Source organism: Stigmatopora nigra, chromosome 19 (assembly GCF_051989575.1).
Source record: "Stigmatopora nigra isolate UIUO_SnigA chromosome 19, RoL_Snig_1.1, whole genome shotgun sequence".
NCBI lineage: Eukaryota > Metazoa > Chordata > Actinopteri > Syngnathiformes > Syngnathidae > Stigmatopora > Stigmatopora nigra.
Window position 1 is genome coordinate 9,640,030 of NC_135526.1, and position 16,823 is coordinate 9,656,852.

General features: G+C 42.2%; 2 protein-coding genes, 1 long non-coding RNA gene and 2 other non-coding genes across 5 annotated transcripts; 1 reads left to right on the forward strand and 4 right to left on the reverse strand.

The window, feature by feature from the left end:
• Positions 1-590: 590 nt before the first annotated feature.
• On the reverse strand, positions 591-6,248 carry LOC144212857 (lissencephaly-1 homolog B-like). Its single transcript, XM_077741027.1, has 11 exons — positions 6,083-6,248; positions 4,362-4,566; positions 4,173-4,257; positions 3,810-3,884; positions 3,521-3,727; positions 2,454-2,622; positions 2,278-2,380; positions 1,985-2,213; positions 1,820-1,921; positions 1,346-1,502; positions 591-1,276 (listed from the first exon to the last, which is right to left on the reverse strand). Exons 2-11 carry the CDS (start codon positions 4,391-4,393, stop codon positions 1,203-1,205), a joined length of 1,233 nt encoding a protein of 410 aa, XP_077597153.1. The 5' UTR covers positions 4,394-4,566; positions 6,083-6,248; the 3' UTR covers positions 591-1,202.
• Positions 6,249-7,867: 1,619 nt separating this feature from the next.
• Positions 7,868-10,992, reverse strand: LOC144212775 (coiled-coil domain-containing 92B-like). Its single transcript, XM_077740898.1, has 4 exons — positions 10,793-10,992; positions 10,552-10,713; positions 10,316-10,363; positions 7,868-8,602 (listed from the first exon to the last, which is right to left on the reverse strand). The coding sequence occupies exons 2-4, from the start codon at positions 10,679-10,681 to the stop codon at positions 7,920-7,922; spliced, it is 861 nt and encodes a 286-aa protein (XP_077597024.1). The 5' UTR covers positions 10,682-10,713; positions 10,793-10,992; the 3' UTR covers positions 7,868-7,919.
• Positions 10,993-11,189: 197 nt separating this feature from the next.
• trnav-aac (transfer RNA valine (anticodon AAC)) lies at positions 11,190-11,262 on the reverse strand. The gene has a single exon. It is a non-coding gene; the product is annotated as a tRNA-Val (tRNA).
• A 709-nt stretch (positions 11,263-11,971) lies between these two features.
• trnad-guc (transfer RNA aspartic acid (anticodon GUC)) lies at positions 11,972-12,043 on the reverse strand. Its single transcript has one exon. It is a non-coding gene; the product is annotated as a tRNA-Asp (tRNA).
• A 1,715-nt stretch (positions 12,044-13,758) lies between these two features.
• Positions 13,759-14,811, forward strand: LOC144212718 (uncharacterized). The gene is made up of 2 exons (XR_013329804.1): positions 13,759-13,853; positions 13,920-14,811. It is a non-coding gene; the product is annotated as an uncharacterized LOC144212718 (long non-coding RNA).
• Positions 14,812-16,823: the final 2,012 nt, after the last annotated feature.

A 16,823-nucleotide genomic window follows, 5' to 3' on the forward strand; every position in this document is an offset into this window, starting at 1 on the left:
CGAAACAAATGCACTAACAACTTGCTAAAATGTTGTATTTTGGGGTTGAACATCACCATAGTAATTTCTTATCCCGCCCCATTTTCTGAACCGCTTTATCCTCATTAGGGTGGTGGGGGTGCTGGAGCCTTTCCCAGCTGACTGCAGGTCCGAGGCGGGGGACCCTAAATTGGTGGCCAGCTGAGGGCACAAGGAGATCGACAACTATGTGCACTCACACATACCTAGGGGCAAATTCAAGTGTCCAATCAGCCTACCATGCATGTTTTTGGAATGTGGGATAAAACCGGAGTACCCAGAGACACCAAACTCCTGGCGGGACCGGCCGAGTTCATTCCCCAGCACCGGGGCCGCCTCAGCCTCCAACTGCTGCCCGCCCGAGAGACACTTCATGGCCAGGCTCCTGCCAGGGTCGGCCAGTCCTCCCCCTAACATCAGCCGAGGCCCCCAACCCAAACCGAAACTTTGAACCCAAGACTCCAGAGCTGTGAGGCCGACAGGCTAACCACTCGCTTCACCGCACTGCCTCATAGTAATTTTTGAAAAGCAATTATGTGGCACACTCAAAATGTAAAAACTGATGAGCACAATTTCTATTTACATTTTTTATTTGGTGTTGCAAACATGACATCCAGATTGATGGATACACAACTCTTGTTTACTGTGTGTGTGCCATCAGGCAAGGACTGAACATGTGTGATAATGCAATGTGTGTATTATAGCAACCCTCGAGAGAGTTAACAAGGCAGAAAGCGAGCACGAGACAACACGCGCACAAGCAGCAAATGGACGTGCAGTTGTTTCCCTCTGCCGGGGTGAGAGGCGCGTGTGCTGGTGGGGTCGGTGGGATTCATGGAAAGATGACGTCACACTCATTTACAAGCAGACACACAAACACACATGCTCAACACAGTCGCTTATGGAGGTGCACAGCCTGACGTACTGTGTCAATCCTCTGTAACTTTCTGCCCCCCCATCCATCGCACTAGAAGGTGGCATGGGCGCTAAAGGGGCATGGCCTACGCCAGCAAGTGATTGGCCATGCAAGGACGAGCATGAGCTGCCACTGTGCTTCTGTGTGTTCATCGGAGGACGCAGGTTGACATATGCAATAATTTACATGAAAAGGACACTAATCATCTTGGGATGGTTAATAGGGAGCGGGGCTATAGGAAGGAGGTGAGGAGGGGTCCGGAGCGGTCTCAGCGACACTGCCACACTTTGACTGTCTGGTCCACACTCCCCGTCACCACGTAAGGGGCACTCTTGTGGAAATCTGACATAAAACAAATGAAAGAAAATGTCGTTTAACTTTTGGCCAAATTGCTCAAGAGAGCATTCTCACCCAGAGAGGTGACAAAGTGCTCATGAGCACTTAGCGTCTTGGTGCAGCGTTTATTCTTGTAGTCCCAAACACGGAGCGTTTTGTCGTCAGCGCAGCTCAGGATGAATCCACCGCCGGGGTGAAAGAGCACACCACGAACCCAGTTGTCGTGTCCCACCTGCACCGTCAACAGCAATGTGCATGTTGACAAGAAATCCATTTTAACTCAATGTGGCCATTTAGATCACATTCAATATGAATTTTGAACATTGTTTCCCCTGAAATATATGGGACGGGGTGTCATTTACGGACTGTCAGCCAGAATGTCAAAACGCAGAGGCAAGGAGAAGCAAAAATGTATAAATTAAAAAAAAAAAAAAATCATGCTTTGAAAAATATAATTTAGAGATGAAAAGGTCGAGAAATTTAGATTGACACGGGAAAAAAATATCGAGTCCAAATGGCTTAACTCCTGAGATTGGTTATTTTACTTACCAAAGTCATGATACAGATCCCGATGGCGACATCCCACATCTTGATGGTTTTGTCCCTCGAACCAGAGAGAAGGAAAGGTCCTGTCTTTCCACTCCTCTTATTCTACCATCAGAAAAGGCATGATGAACATTGGAGCTAACCCCTCTAACCCTTTCATTTGGCTACCTCTGATCCCGTGGCCTCTAAAATGGTGGGATGAGCAGTGTCGGGGGCCCAAGCCACACACTCGACTACATGTTCATGCTCTCTCAGTTCCACTTTGCATTCTTTGGACGACACGGCCCACACGCGCACCGTCTGGTCGTTGGAGCAGCTGGCGATCAGTGAGCCATCCTGGTTGGGGCGCACCATCCGAACCCATTCCCGATGGCCCGTGAATGTTTTCACGCAGTACCTGCGCAAACACACCTGGTGTGAAATGCGTGACGGACCACAACCAAGAATGTAAATAGTCGTACCCGGTGGCCACCTCCCACATCTTGATGGTCTTGTCCCTGGACGCCGAGACGATGTGATCGCCGTTGGGCATTATGGCGACCGACGATACATTGTGGTCATGGCCTATGGGGTTATTCAGAAAGGTATTAAACTTATCTTTGGCACTGAAACATGATCATGCTATGTGTGTGCCCACCGTGCATGGTCCTGATACACTCGAAAGCCTGGAAGTCCCAAAGTTTAATGCTCATATCGGCGGAACACGACGCCAGCAGCTTGCCCGACTGGTCGAAGGAGATATCCTGGACAGAATCTGTGTGGCCCTTCAGGGTCCGTTCGAAATCGCCCGCCTCGTAGTCCCACACCTGACAAACGCAGAGTAAATGCCGTTGCGTGGCAAAATCGCCAGAAGACGGCAGCGAGGCTCCTAAACAATTTGCACTCCAGCAGAAATGTTGATGTCGTTTTGACGGGATATATTTGGAAGAAATTAGGATTATGCGTGTGTGATGGGTATCCCACATTAATAAATTGTTGAATTGCGATCCAATCCTACTATTAAAAGATATGCTTCAGCTATATTGATCCGGTAATGATGAATGACAAATTGCTGTTATTATTAAAGTAAATAAATGCTTTGTTCTCAGTATTGCACAATGTTCCACTCAGCGGAGATGCTTGCCTAGTGGTTGGATATAAAGAAACCGAAAAGTTTCTTTATATCCAACCACTGTTCCATCAGTACCAGGACAAGTATTTTAGTTGTTGTTTTTTTTTAATCTTTTTTAATCTCCAAACATACCATATTTTCACACATATTGGGTGCATTTAAAAGTCAAACATTTGATCTAATATGGTCGATAGGTCCAATCAGTCGGTGCGCCTTGTTTGTGCACTAAATTCAATTTTTGTATGAACCTGACCACTTCAGTGACTGGTTTTATTTCCTGCTGGCATGCTATGTACTTATTGCGTTCAACCCAGTGGACGCTCACCCTAGAAATAGTCTCCCCGCGCATTACAAGCATTACAGTAAATCAATTTTAAAACATCCCAGGCGAGGGGGCAAGGCTTTTGACTTCCTTGTGCTATAAAAACATTAAATACAAAATATACCCGCAACTGAGACTGCGCCCTTTCATGTTTTTATAGTTGTGAAAATACAGTAGTCGTATTGGGCATCGAGTATTACTGAGTATCGGATCAGGATATCACTAATGTATACTGTTAAATATGACTCGTGCTCAAAGCTAATTGAGGTACCTTGATGGTGGCGTCTTCGGAGGACGTGACCATGACGGAGAAGACGGGATGAAAGATGATCCTGGTTACAGGGGCGCGGTGCCCGCTAAGGGCGTATCTCTCTGGGGGACGAGGGATCCACTCTTTGGGGTCTCTCTTCTGGGCTACTGGAACCCCATGAGTAATCTCTTCCTTGGCCTCATTTAGTTTAGACTCTAACTCCATCACCTGAATGATCAAGGTTCACACTCAGCTACAGCAGAGCTTGTTCAAAATCATACATGTTATATATATATATTTTTTTTTTTACCTTCTTCTGTAATCTGATGACAGATGTCCATTTCTTTTCCAGGAGGCCTGCATACTTTTTGTCCACATCTTCATTCTGCTCATCAAAAATACACCAGTCCAATAGTATAGAATTAATTCATAAAAAATAACCTCATTGATCACTGATAGATACATGGTTTCGAATATTTATAACTGTGAATACTAACCCTTAGGCTTAAAGATTTTTAAACAATATTTTCATTTTAACTTGTTTACAATGGAACCGCATTTATCTCATCAGTTTATTTTCATCAATTTTTGTTTGCTCATGGAACAAATTCAACTCGCGAGTGAGGGCGCAGGAGTGAATATTAGAGCGAATTAGAGGAAGAGTTTTACTAACCAAGTTGAAGTCTGCCTCCTTTTTGAAAGTGGAGTAAGCGCCGTCATACCCGTTGGAGCGAAGATAGTCGGCGATGGCGCGGTTTCTGTAATGCAATGGTTTGAAGTTGCCATGGAAAAAAGACATTACATACACATGGCAAAAAGGACTATGCCACAATTCTCTGTGAAGTACACAACAGACACTTACAATTCTTCTCGTTGTCTCTGGGACAGCACCATGTTGGCGGGTCTCTCCCAGTCAGGGAGCTCAGGTGGGTTGAGTGTGATCAAGCAGGCAGATATCAAGGGAATTGGCACTCCAGAAAAAGGAAGGGTAGAACAGGCAACGTCAAGAACACAGGAAACGGAGATGAAATGTTTTATCACCAGTGGATGCTGGCAGCAGCCATCACCTGAACAAAAAGTACATGACAATTAGTGACAAATTCATTTTGAGATAGTTCAATGTGTAACCCATGCCCTCATAAATTATAAAAATAAATAAAAAAAACATCTGGGTATTACTTTTACTAAAACTACATACTATGATTTCACATCCAGAGAAATAAGATGATCAGCGCAATCAATCTTAACATAAAAAGCAAACAAGATTTCTCATTAATAAACATGGGGTATGCTGGCCATCCAATCCTTTCACACATTTTTTTGAACACCAATTGCAGTTGTAAACAACGACTTCAACCCTTGTCGGAATAATCAATCACATGGTTGTCTAATGACTGGGACATGATTTTTTTCAATGTGATGCTAGAGTAAGAATTTCTCAGCTTAGCAGACAATGAATTTACTTTATTGCCAGCGATGTCACACACGTCACATGATATTACAAGCAGGATAGTAAGAGTAGGAGCTTTCTAAAGCCAAACATCAAAAAGCAGTGTGACCCACTATTTCAGTGCCATTCGTATGTATTGATGTCCAATTCATTTCAAATGGAAGTTATAATTGATTGATAAATTATCATTTATCGCTAATAAGTTCAATGAGATATAGATTATTCAGTTACTAAAACGAGTCCAGTTGTTGGTGTCGTGATGCACGAAAGATATATGGGGATGTAAAATTCAGATTAAATTAGATTACATTTTATTCATCCCGTACTGTGGAAATTCTTCCAAGACAACAACTATTTTGCAAACATACACTTTCTAATTGCCACTACAGTAATTTAGATGTTAGGGATCGCGGTAAATCGTGATATTGGAGCCCTACATAACCCTCAATCTACGACCACCTACAGCAGCTACGCCCTTTTCGTATGACGTTATCCTAGCCACTTAGCTTCCTCCAATTGTAAACCTTCCAGAACGTTCGCCTACCTGCCAAATTCGCGATGGCTGCTACAATTGCGAACGCCCCGCTTTTGTCAACTTGGAGCTCGCAAAATAGCCCGAAATTGTAAACCGTGAGCTTGTTAGAAGGCCAAATGTCAACTCGGGAGCTTGACAGGCGCGTCGCAGCAAACAGGGCGTCACTCACTTGCTCGTTCGCCGCCGGCTCTTAACCACACGCGTGACGTCACCTTTCCAGCGCCGCGGTTGACGTCAAAATATCAACACGACGACGGGATCGACGTCAACAAGATCAGAACGGGAAAACCTACAAACTGGCTTGCCGCCGACGCAGGAATCCAAGCTAACGTTAGCCGAAAGCTAGGCGTGTCCCGGTCCCTGACGGCCGACAACCGAAAACACAAAAGCACCAGTTTCCCAACTATCAGGCGCTCCGCTTTGCTATAAATGAATCACTTTGCTACCACAACGTTTTCTCTTGTGAATATGTTGGGAAAAGCTTTCGTAAGCAAGGAGCATAGTTTAGCTTGCGGCCTTTCCGCCATTTTGAGACAGATGTGAATAAGCGAGCGCGCGCACTGCAGGCAGGCAAAATAGTCGCTCCCCTTGTCCCCACCTCGAAAACGCTCTCATCCAGACCCCGTCGTGCAAAACACAACCGGGCGGGTAGTAGCCTCACCAGGTCCCAAATGTGGACGCTCATGTCCTCTTAAAAATCTCGCCAATGAAAAGACGACGTGCACGCTAAACGGGAGCGAGCATTGTTTTCCTGCACGTGCACGCTGATACGGCGGCGCGCACGCCAAGGTGAGAATTAGACTTGGGCGTGAAAGAAAACCGTAACACCAATGCTCATCACCGTATTGCTTATTTCGCTGTAAATAAGAAAAGTTTTAATATGAGCTGCTTTGTAAAAATCTTATTCATGAATCAGTTTGGAAAATAGATTTCATGTTTATTTGTTGGTGCTGTAGTGTGTTTTATTAATGCTTTGACTTGCGATTTTTTAGAAAAAAATGGCTCGTTTTTGTCCTTAGACACGAGTGAAATTTAAATATGTTGCATTTCACACGCCAACCACTAGAGAACAGCATCATTCCTTACTTTGCCACCAAATACTAGTTTCCTTTGTATAGACGCACGGCTGTATGTGTTCATACACGATTGCCATAGCGATCACGACTAGATGGCGACAAGTCAGTGTCGGCGGCGTTAAAAACTGGCGGCCATCTTAAAGCAGTAGAAACGAGCGTTCGCCTGTTCAGTGCATACATCACGAAAAATAACACTTAAAGTGCAAAGAAAATAATTACCAAGAATATATATATTAGTTATGATACCGCATCTGTGAAAAAACACCCCATTCGAAAGTTGCATGAAAATTTAGCAATATCTAGCAATTTCAAAGTACTTGCTTCATTATAGTTATATTTATATGGAATGGCTATGACACAAAATGCCTATCAAGAGATAACGTTTCCCCCAATTGGCCCTACATTTCGCATCTTTATATGCCGATATCTATAGTTTCATGCATGCAGAGTATTGCTGTGCGAAGCATGATGCCACTTCCTGCTCCAGGTGTTTAATTTCTGTTCCAGTTTCATGCCCAATGCAAGATCTTAATTTCTTTGCCGGCCGGTTGATGCTCAACATTCCTGGCCGAACGCAACATCCGCTTCACTGTACGGAAAGCCGTCAGGATGCGGAAAGTGCCTGATCACAACGCCATCATGACTCATCACTTCCTCTCTCAGATTTTCAAAATAGTGGTAAGTGCGTATGCCATATATACAACTATATACTAGCAGTGGCGGACAGTCACGACCATCAAGGTCTTTTCTGTTGGCCTAATAAAAAATTTGAATCATATATTATATTTTGTCCATCGCTATTGAAGAATATGAATGTCATATTCTTCACTACTTATTAAATAATTCCAAATAGTCTGCTAGCTTCCTTTCATTGCTTCTCCCTTTGGTTGCACAACTTCCAGATGTGTTTTCATAATGAAGCATTTGACCAATCACATTTCAGCCATTATTTGTTGCCAGGGTCAGAAATCTGCCTCAAGGCCTTCACAATCAGTTCTGCAGGCTATGCTGCATTAAACAAGCGTCGATAAGACTGTTGCGTTAATCAATCAGATTTCAAGTTGGCAACACCACAATGCCTTAGCGTAGGGATACGTTATTGCCTTCTCGCAGGCGTAGGGATATGTCATCGCTTTCACCAAACCTAGTATCTCAAAAATGAAACTGACACATTAAGAAAGTACTTATTTCATTTGAAAGTCAACATACAGGAAGTCAGTATCAAGTCAAGTGCATCCCTCAAATGAAAACCAGTGAAAAATAATCATAAACTCACTATTTGAGGGCAGAGCGAACCTCAGCCAATCTATTTTCCATGTCATCTACCAATTGGCTGAAATTTGGCCTCTGCGAAGGCCGTTACAAGGCCGTCTCCCCCTCAGCAGCGCCCATGTCCACCCGCCCCTGCAGGCCGCCACCCTCGTCCACATCCTCCCAATCGTCCGCCTCACCATCCTGCACTCTCATTGGTCGGCCCCAGCGTAGGAGGCGGTATCTGAAGGGTGCCAGGAATAGGGCAGGGTCTGGCATAGGCCGCGGCCTCTGTGGTGACGTCACTCTTTCCCGAGGGACGCACGCTCGCACCCGCGCCGTCCTCACGCTGTACCTCACCAGGTGCTGTCCGACCGAAGGGGAGATGGATGCCGGCGACCGCTCGGGATCTACCTCCTCCTCATCGTCCTCATCTGTTTCAACCGTTTCCGTCTCTAGGGGTAGGGGGAGCGGGTCCACGTATACCCGGGTGGCGGCACCCGTGCAGCGTCGCTGGTGCAGTTCCGCACGGGCGGCGTTGAGCTGGTGGCACAGGGCAGCCTTGGCGCCCTTCTGTCGCTGAAGCTCACGATTGAGCATTGTAATTTTGTGGCTGCGACGCTTGAGCTCTTCCAGGAAGTGGCGCTCGTCCTGGCGTAGATTACGACCTAACTCCGATGCACGTGCCCCATCCAGGCACAGCTTTCCACGGGCAGCTATCGTTGTACCATGCTGCTCTTCGAGGAGGCGCCGAGCGGCCTCACAGCGTGACGCAAGCTCTGCTTCATATTCTGATACAAACAAAATCCTTTAGTGTTCTGCAAACGCAAACCACCGCAGCTCAGCTAAATGACATCCCAACTAAGGCTGAGCAATATTACCCTCACATTAACGGATTGTGATTAGAGGTAAGATCTTGAGGTCAAATTCGGCCCGACCCAAAATTCTCTCGCTGACTTTAAAAAATAAAACAAAAAATAGATGTTTTTAAAAATCTATACTAAAATGATGTGTAGATACTAAAACTAAGGAATACTTGTTATAAAATACATTTAGAATTTTAGATGAAACAGAAGGCGATGTAATCTTTTTGCAATCAGAGGTGAAGCTGCCGACAGGGAATGCTAATTTAATTTAAACAGTGGAAATCCTCCAACATCTATATTATCATATAAAAGCTGTCAATGTTTATACAGTCTTGTTTAACTTAGATTTTGTTTGAAAATACAGGCTCTAATCTGTTATCATAAATCACCTCCCCTCCACCCGACTCGAGTCGGGAGTCCTGAGTCCTTAAAAAAATAATAATGAAATTTTGGGTTTACTTTGGGCTCGGGCCTGCAAATCTAGTTAATTCCTCGGGTCCAGGTCGGGTTTTTTGATCCGAGAGCTGGGTCGAGTCAGAATTGTTTGGCCAGATCTTACCTCTAATTGTGATATGAAGTGACTATGACCATATTGCAGTTCTACGTTCAGCTTCTAATACAAAAAGTGGATTATACTTTATACTAATACATTTTTAGCATGTGCTATGAACATTAAATAGTCCCCTTTTGTGAGGAGGTGCTTCTGCTTTTATGTGTTTTATGTTTCACATCTTTTTTTGTGTTTTTTTTAACAATTCTCACTAAATAATGCTGATTTTGGTTAATTTTGCTATGATGCTTTGCATTATACTTTGGCAGTATGCTAATAGACTTTCATAAGATCAAATATTTCCCAAGTGTGTGTTTTGTCCACAGAATTACTTATACTGCCCAATTTTACAAATACATTGAAATCAAATCTACTGTATTGCTGTGGAATTACACTTCTGCCTAAGCCTTGGTTTGGAAAAACTACTGGGTGGCTAACTCATTGTTTTCCATTCTCAGTGGCAATGAAAGATGAGCTTTCATATCTGCTACTTCTCCTCGTTTAAACAAACTGCCCATGGCAGATAACTAGTTCAACATTTCCTTGCGTGTCCATTTTTCTTTTCTTTAAACTCCATTGCGAATAAACAAATTCCCACGAAACAAGCACACTTGGCTTCTTATCGTATTTTCTTACAGATAAGCCAATATTTGTAACAAAAAAATGATGACTGAATCAAGGATATGGCTTATATGCGCACAAAACTTACAGCATTGCTATACTCTTTCACCAGTAGATGTCGACACATTAATATTTAATATTTGTTGGTTATTTTCTGTTTTGCAGTAAGAAAACAACCATTACTGGATGAAATATTAACTTCCTTATGATATTGACCAAAAAATGTGCTTTAGATTCATGCAGTATCTCAGAAATACCACATGCAATGATTTTTCTTAAGATTTTCCCTTCAAAGTAACACATTTGTACACCCTATTAAAACCATGAATATGGAGGTGAGAATCAGGGAAGGCTTATACGCGGGAAATTGTAAAATTCAACGATATTAAGGGTGCAGCTTATATGCGAGAAAATAAGGTGAACAAAATGGGGGGGGGGGGGGGTGAATGTCATTAATTCCATCTCACCTGCCGATGTCTTGTGTGGGAACTTGGAGTCTAATTCACAGCTCAGCTCTGCATGCGCACACACAAAGTCATCAAGGTGAAATTGGATGCAGTTGCTTTCATTTGAATACCATTGACAGCGATAGAGTCAGAACTATTGTTCAAACATGACCATGTTTATCACCATCAATGGCACCTTATAAATCAAGGCCAAAAGAGAAGGCCTTGCTGGCCTTGACCACTGAGATAAGGCATACCATGGCATCTTCTTTTGAGGTTGCTGATCTCCACGTGCAGACCCGCCAGCAATGTGAAATGCTCGTGCTCGAGAAAGACAATTCCTCTTTGCACGCTGGCCACATGACGCTCCAGTCTACTGGCGTCCATGGAGGAAAACAATAAGGCACGTGCACGCGCGTCTGCAAAGTAAGCAGATAGGAATAACCTGAGGTCACATGCACGATGATAAACTGCGGCAGCGCGTGCGTGCTGGCCTACCGTGTGATGTTCAGCTGCTCCTCAGCGGCCAGACAAAAGATGCTGCTGCGTGTACGCACTCCAATAGCCGTGCACGAGCACTTGTCGGAGGAAGTGGAGAAAAAAATACTATAAACGTCGTCGTCACTTGCGTGGACGCGTTTAAGCGATGCAGGCCAGCCGCGTGCACAACAAAGCAGTTCGCCGTGCGCGTCTGTGTGGCCCGGCCACTACTGCCATCTAAAGGCAGGAGGGGAGTTTGAAATATGCGCTGTTATCAAACACTAAGGCGTCCTACAGTAATACCCCTTATTTCCTTCCATATTTGCATAGTAATAGCCGTTATACGCTGGGAAAGAACTGATTATTTTTGGTGTTTGGTTATTTGAATGACTAGCAATAATACAAAAAAAAAACATGTTTCCGCCCGGTCTCGAACCGGGGACCTTTCGCGTGTTAGGCGAACGTGATAACCACTACACTACGGAAACTGGCTGATTAACAATAGTTTTCACGAGTATATATATACATCACAAAATTGTGTTTTTTATATATACACCTATATTTGTATCGATTGAAACATGAATTCTCATCTCACCTTCTGAACCGCTTTGTCCTCACTATGGTCGTGGGGATGCTTGAGCCTATCCCAACTGACTTCGGGCCTGAAACGGGGATAGCCTGAATATGTGCCCAGCCAATTGCAGGGCACAGGAGACAACGACCAATCACACTCATACCAAGGGGACAATGAGTACCGAAAAAAACCCTGAAGAATATGTAAACTCCACACAGGTGGACTGACCTAAATTTGAAACCAGGTCCCCCAATGTGATGCCGCTGGGCCGCCCCAGATAGGAATTGTTTTGTTTGTTTGATAAGATGCCTCGTGGTGTAGAGGCTCACTCGCCTGACGCCTTATGGTCATTTGTCTCGGGGTGCCCTACGAATGACTAGTCACCAATCTAATCAAGGGTGTATTCTTTTCGCTCGAAGACTGCTGGGTCAAGCTCCGGCAACCCTCTCGAGGATGGGCGGAATGGAAGATATTATTCGATTTTTTTTAGAATCATTTACTTGCGGCTATTATATAAAAATAATATAATGGTGGACACATAAATTTCAACGATCGAATGCATTGTAGGCAGCTATATCACTATACGAAAAAAAAATTAAAATATAAACGGAGCGGAAAAGTTACTCCCCGTCGGGGAATCGAACCCCGGTCTTCCGCGTGACAGGCGGAGATACTGTCCACTATACTAACGAGGAAGGTGACTTTCCGTTGTCAAAGTAGAGTATTTCAATGAGAGTATTTAGTGTTAACCCTTAGAAGTATGGTACATTTTATGTCAGTGGCGTGGTTCATACATTATGTAATGACAGAACTTCATAACGCAGCCACTGCATGAGGATACTCTGAAAGAAATAAAACATACTGTTCTGTGGAACTTTTAGCATGAAGTTATGTGGGTTCACTTATCTCTAATTTCTTCGATATATTTATGTGTAGTGTACAATTGGGAAGTATAAAGTAAAGAAGTGGTATCCTGTAATCAAAAGAAAACTTCTAATCGAAGTATCAAACCTCGGTCTCAACCGGGATTGGCTGTAATACAGTGCACTATACTAACGAGTACACTGACAAAGAGACATAGTTTTTGTAGTTTTTGCGTTGTTCACGACAAAAGAGTTTGTAGACTTTGGGAAACGCATTTAGCTCCAGTCAGCTCTTATTTGCTGATTGGAATCTTAACTGCCCTGGAACATTTTCTCCAACTTCCCACTGAGATTTCAATTGACCCCATTCCCTCTTGGACTCCAAACTTACTCCTCTGTTTGCTTAAATGTCAATGAGGGTCATTGGGTTTGTCCATGAGGCAGTCTCAGCTTGTCCTCACCTGACCCTGTGGATCCACAAGTAGGTCGAAGGTGACGGGAACTGGAGTGTTCGATCTGAAACACTAGCAAATATGTTACCTTTATGTTAGGTTAGAATTTAATTTCATCCCGTATTCTGGAAATTTCTTGGTTGCAATAGAAAGACAGATACAAGACAGACAAGACATTGTAGAATCTAGACCTAGGTAACAAATGTTATGTAATATAGCATACATTTTATGATATATTTCTTTTCTGGAAAGAAAAGGATTTCTAGAAGATGACAGCAAAATGATGAATTGAGCCCTAACCCTGTCTTTTATTGAGCCGGGAAGGCATTCAATTGAAATTTGATTCGTATAGCCAGACTGACGGCCAGTCTAGGGTGTAGTCTGCCTTTTGCCCAAAGTCAGCTGGATTTGACTCCAGCAACCCCCTCATGAATGAATATTGGATAGTTGGCAGCAGCATGAGTCAGCATGGATCACCTTCCTAATGACAAATTTCACCTTTCAAAGTAATAGTTTTATGTTGGTTTGAAAGTAATTTAAATTAAAACGTAGATTTTAGGTTACGTTGTATTTTTTGCATTCTATGTTAAGTATCAAATTAAAATGTAATCATTTTAACAGTCGGACTGGCTTGCGCAAAATGTAAAAATCCACAAGTAATTAACTGGTTTGTCTGTATCTGCCACAAGATAGTGAAAAAACACATTCATCAAAAAACAGCAATCCTATAAATCCCTAGACATCAGATGTCAAAAGATGTGAAAGTGCCAAAGCATTTTTATTGGACATGGCTATTTATAAAATGGAAAAACAACAGCACTATTATAAAACTTCCCTGAAATTGTCTACCTATAAATGCATATTTGTGCATTGGAGGGGGGGTCGAGAGATAGATAGAGAAAGAGAGAGTAAGTGAAAAGAGAGAGAGAGAGAGAGAGAGAGAGAGAGAGAGAGAGAGAAAGAGAGCGAGAGAGAGAGAGAGAGAGAGAGAGAGAGAGAGAGAGAGAGAGAGAGAGAGAGAGAGAGAGAGAGAGAGAGAGAGAGAGAGAGAGAGAGAGAGAGAGAGGGAGAGAGAGAGGGAGAGAGGAAGGGCGTGCGAAAGAGGGAGAGGGAGGAGTAAAAAAAACAAGTGAAATATTAACCTTTTCCAATGCAAGAAAAAGAGAATTGCATCTCTCACTGACCCGAAGGTAAGAAATGGAGTTAACTAATAGTTTTAGAATGTTGTTGTTTATGCATTTAACTTTTGTAAGCAGGTGAAAACACACAAAATGGACAAAGCTGATACAGAAACCTTCCGGACCACCACCAGGGGCTATCACGGATCTCCAGAGGAACTGAGGGGGGAGGCTGATCCTTTCCTCGTGGCGGCCCGTCTTCTCCGTGGGACGTACCACGTGGAGCCACGCGTGCGAGATGGGAAGGTCCACGAAGACAAACATTTCTGCAGAGGAGCCGGTGTGCTGTTGAGGTTGGCACGCAAACACTCCAGAACTGGAAAGACACCCAAACTGGCTCCCATTGCTGAGATGTAACACAACAAAGGACAAATATGGAATTTTATGTTTGCGTTAACGCTAGAGATTAGAGAAGGGCTGTACAAACTACGACATTTGTACCTGCAGCAAATTTGGAAAATATTGTTGAGAAGAAGCTTTTGTTCTGCTTACATTAAATTGCACTTCTCAGTCTGAACACAAGACGGCGCTAATTAAAGTGCATTTCCATTAACTCAAGGTCAAAACGCGACAAGATGTTCAAATCAGTGTTTGAAATTCCAGTAGTTATATATAAAGAAACTTAAAAAGACATTTCAATCTCATAATTTTAAATCGTGCTAGTGCGTGTGCGTTCGTATGTTTTGTCAGTTGCCAAACATTCACCCCCTCTGTCAGCTATGCACTTGCCCTTCACCAAGAATAGAAAATGTTTTTTGATATGTTTATTATCCACTTCAATGCCAGACTGATTAAATTAGTATACTTTCTCATCTCATTTTCTGAACTGCTCTATCCTCACTGGGGTTGTGCTGCTTTTAAGAACTGGCTTTATTTATTTAGTTGAACAATGTAACCGGACAATAAAGAAGTTTTGGGTAGGAGAACAGTGGTACAATTTAAAACATGATTAAATACTCTTGCTACCTAATGCAATGAACCATGGCCAGTTTTTGTAAAGAACTTTTTGGGGGTGTACAAAAGCCATTTTCCATTTACTGCTCATAGTTGGCTGAGAAAAGCTTCAGCACCCTTGCGCCACTTGTCAGAATTTCTAGAACAGAAACTGAATAGATAAATATATTTCGTAGAATGGGCGGCCCGGCGGATTGAGTGGTTAGCATGTTGGCCTCATAGCTCCGAGGTCCTGTGTGGGTTTTCTTTGAGTACTCCAGTTTTCCTCCCACATTCTGATTGGACACTAAATTGCCCTGTCTGTATGAATGGTTGTCTGTTTGCTTGTGGCCTGCGATCGACTGGCCACCGATACAGGGTGTTGTCCCCCGCCTCTGGCCCAAAGTCACCACTTTTACCGAACTTTACTTTAGTGTAAAATAAAATATGAATTTGTTCAAATTTAAGATACAGTTGAACCTCTACAGAACCATACCAGAACAGAACTTTTTTCATGACTGGAAAATTTGGTAAGTGTACTTTATATTGGATTGGATAACTTTATTCATCAAATGGGAAAGGCATTTTAGACATTAATAGATAGGTAATAAGGTAATAAATAAATACATGAATAAATATATAAATAAATGAGCGCATTGCTGAAATGTGTTATGTTTTTGTTGATTTTCTTCACAAAGATTCAACTGAACTCCTGTGGTTCAAAACTATGGTATTATAAAGTATGTATATATATATATATATATATATATATATATATATATATATATATATATATATATATATATATATATATATATATATATATATATATATATATATATATATATATATATATATATATATATATATATATATATATATATATTATATATATATATATATATATATATATATATATATATATATATATATATATATATATATATATATATATATATATATATATATATATAGGCACATATATACATACATTTGCTGTTCTGTCTAATCACCCTCTTGCTACTGCCACAATGAATAATGTTATCCAATCCAATACACATATGTAAGTACATATATACACACATAAACATATATAAGCACATATATACATACATTCACATATATTAGCACATACATACATATATACACATATGTAAGAACATATATATACATACATAAATATATATAAGCACATATATACATACATACACTTAGATGTACATGCACACATACGGTAGGTCTTAACACTAAATGCGTGATTCGAAATTAGTCCCTGTTTTGTCTATTTAAACCCCACTGAGTTTAATATCATTGTCGGATCGTCTGCCTAAATTCCCTTACCATGCATCCACGTTATCTTGTTTTTTCTAATCCACGTATTTTCTCGAGTCCGGTTTGGTTTCATGTTTTGTTTCACAAGTCTTTGTTATTTTATAAGGTCCCTCCTAAGTTTTTCCTAAAGTTTTGGTTATGGGCACAATTGTCCTCGTCCTCACCTGCTTCCCTGCGACCTAATCCCTCCTACCTCGTCTCAACGTCTCCCGTGGACGTAACAATGAGAAATTAAATTTAGTCCACCAGATGGCGGCGAGAGCCTGTTCTACCATATCTCGAGTCACTCATTTGTATGTAAAAATGTCATAACCTGAAAATTTCTTACCTAGAGGCATTCATAATTAGAGGTATGACTGTATATAAATTCCTCGCAGCACTGTTTGGCAAAGCAATGGCACGTGATCATCTAGAGCCTGTAATGGTCAAGCGGGGCGTTTTATCATGATGTGTCGATCTGTCTTGACCTCCGCGGCAGAGGCTCCATCGAACCCCTGAGACTGACTCACCGAATCCCTGTGGTTCGACAGGACCCAGGTTAAGAATCACTGCCTTACTCCAATGTCAAGTTGGAGGTGTTAATATTATTAATTAGGATTATGTTAATTTTTGCAATTTACATTAGTTCTATATATGATGGCACATTTGTAGTCTATTCTCTGTTCAAAATTGGTTGGGGCCACGCTGTCTTCAGAAATAGGACTACACATTCTAAAG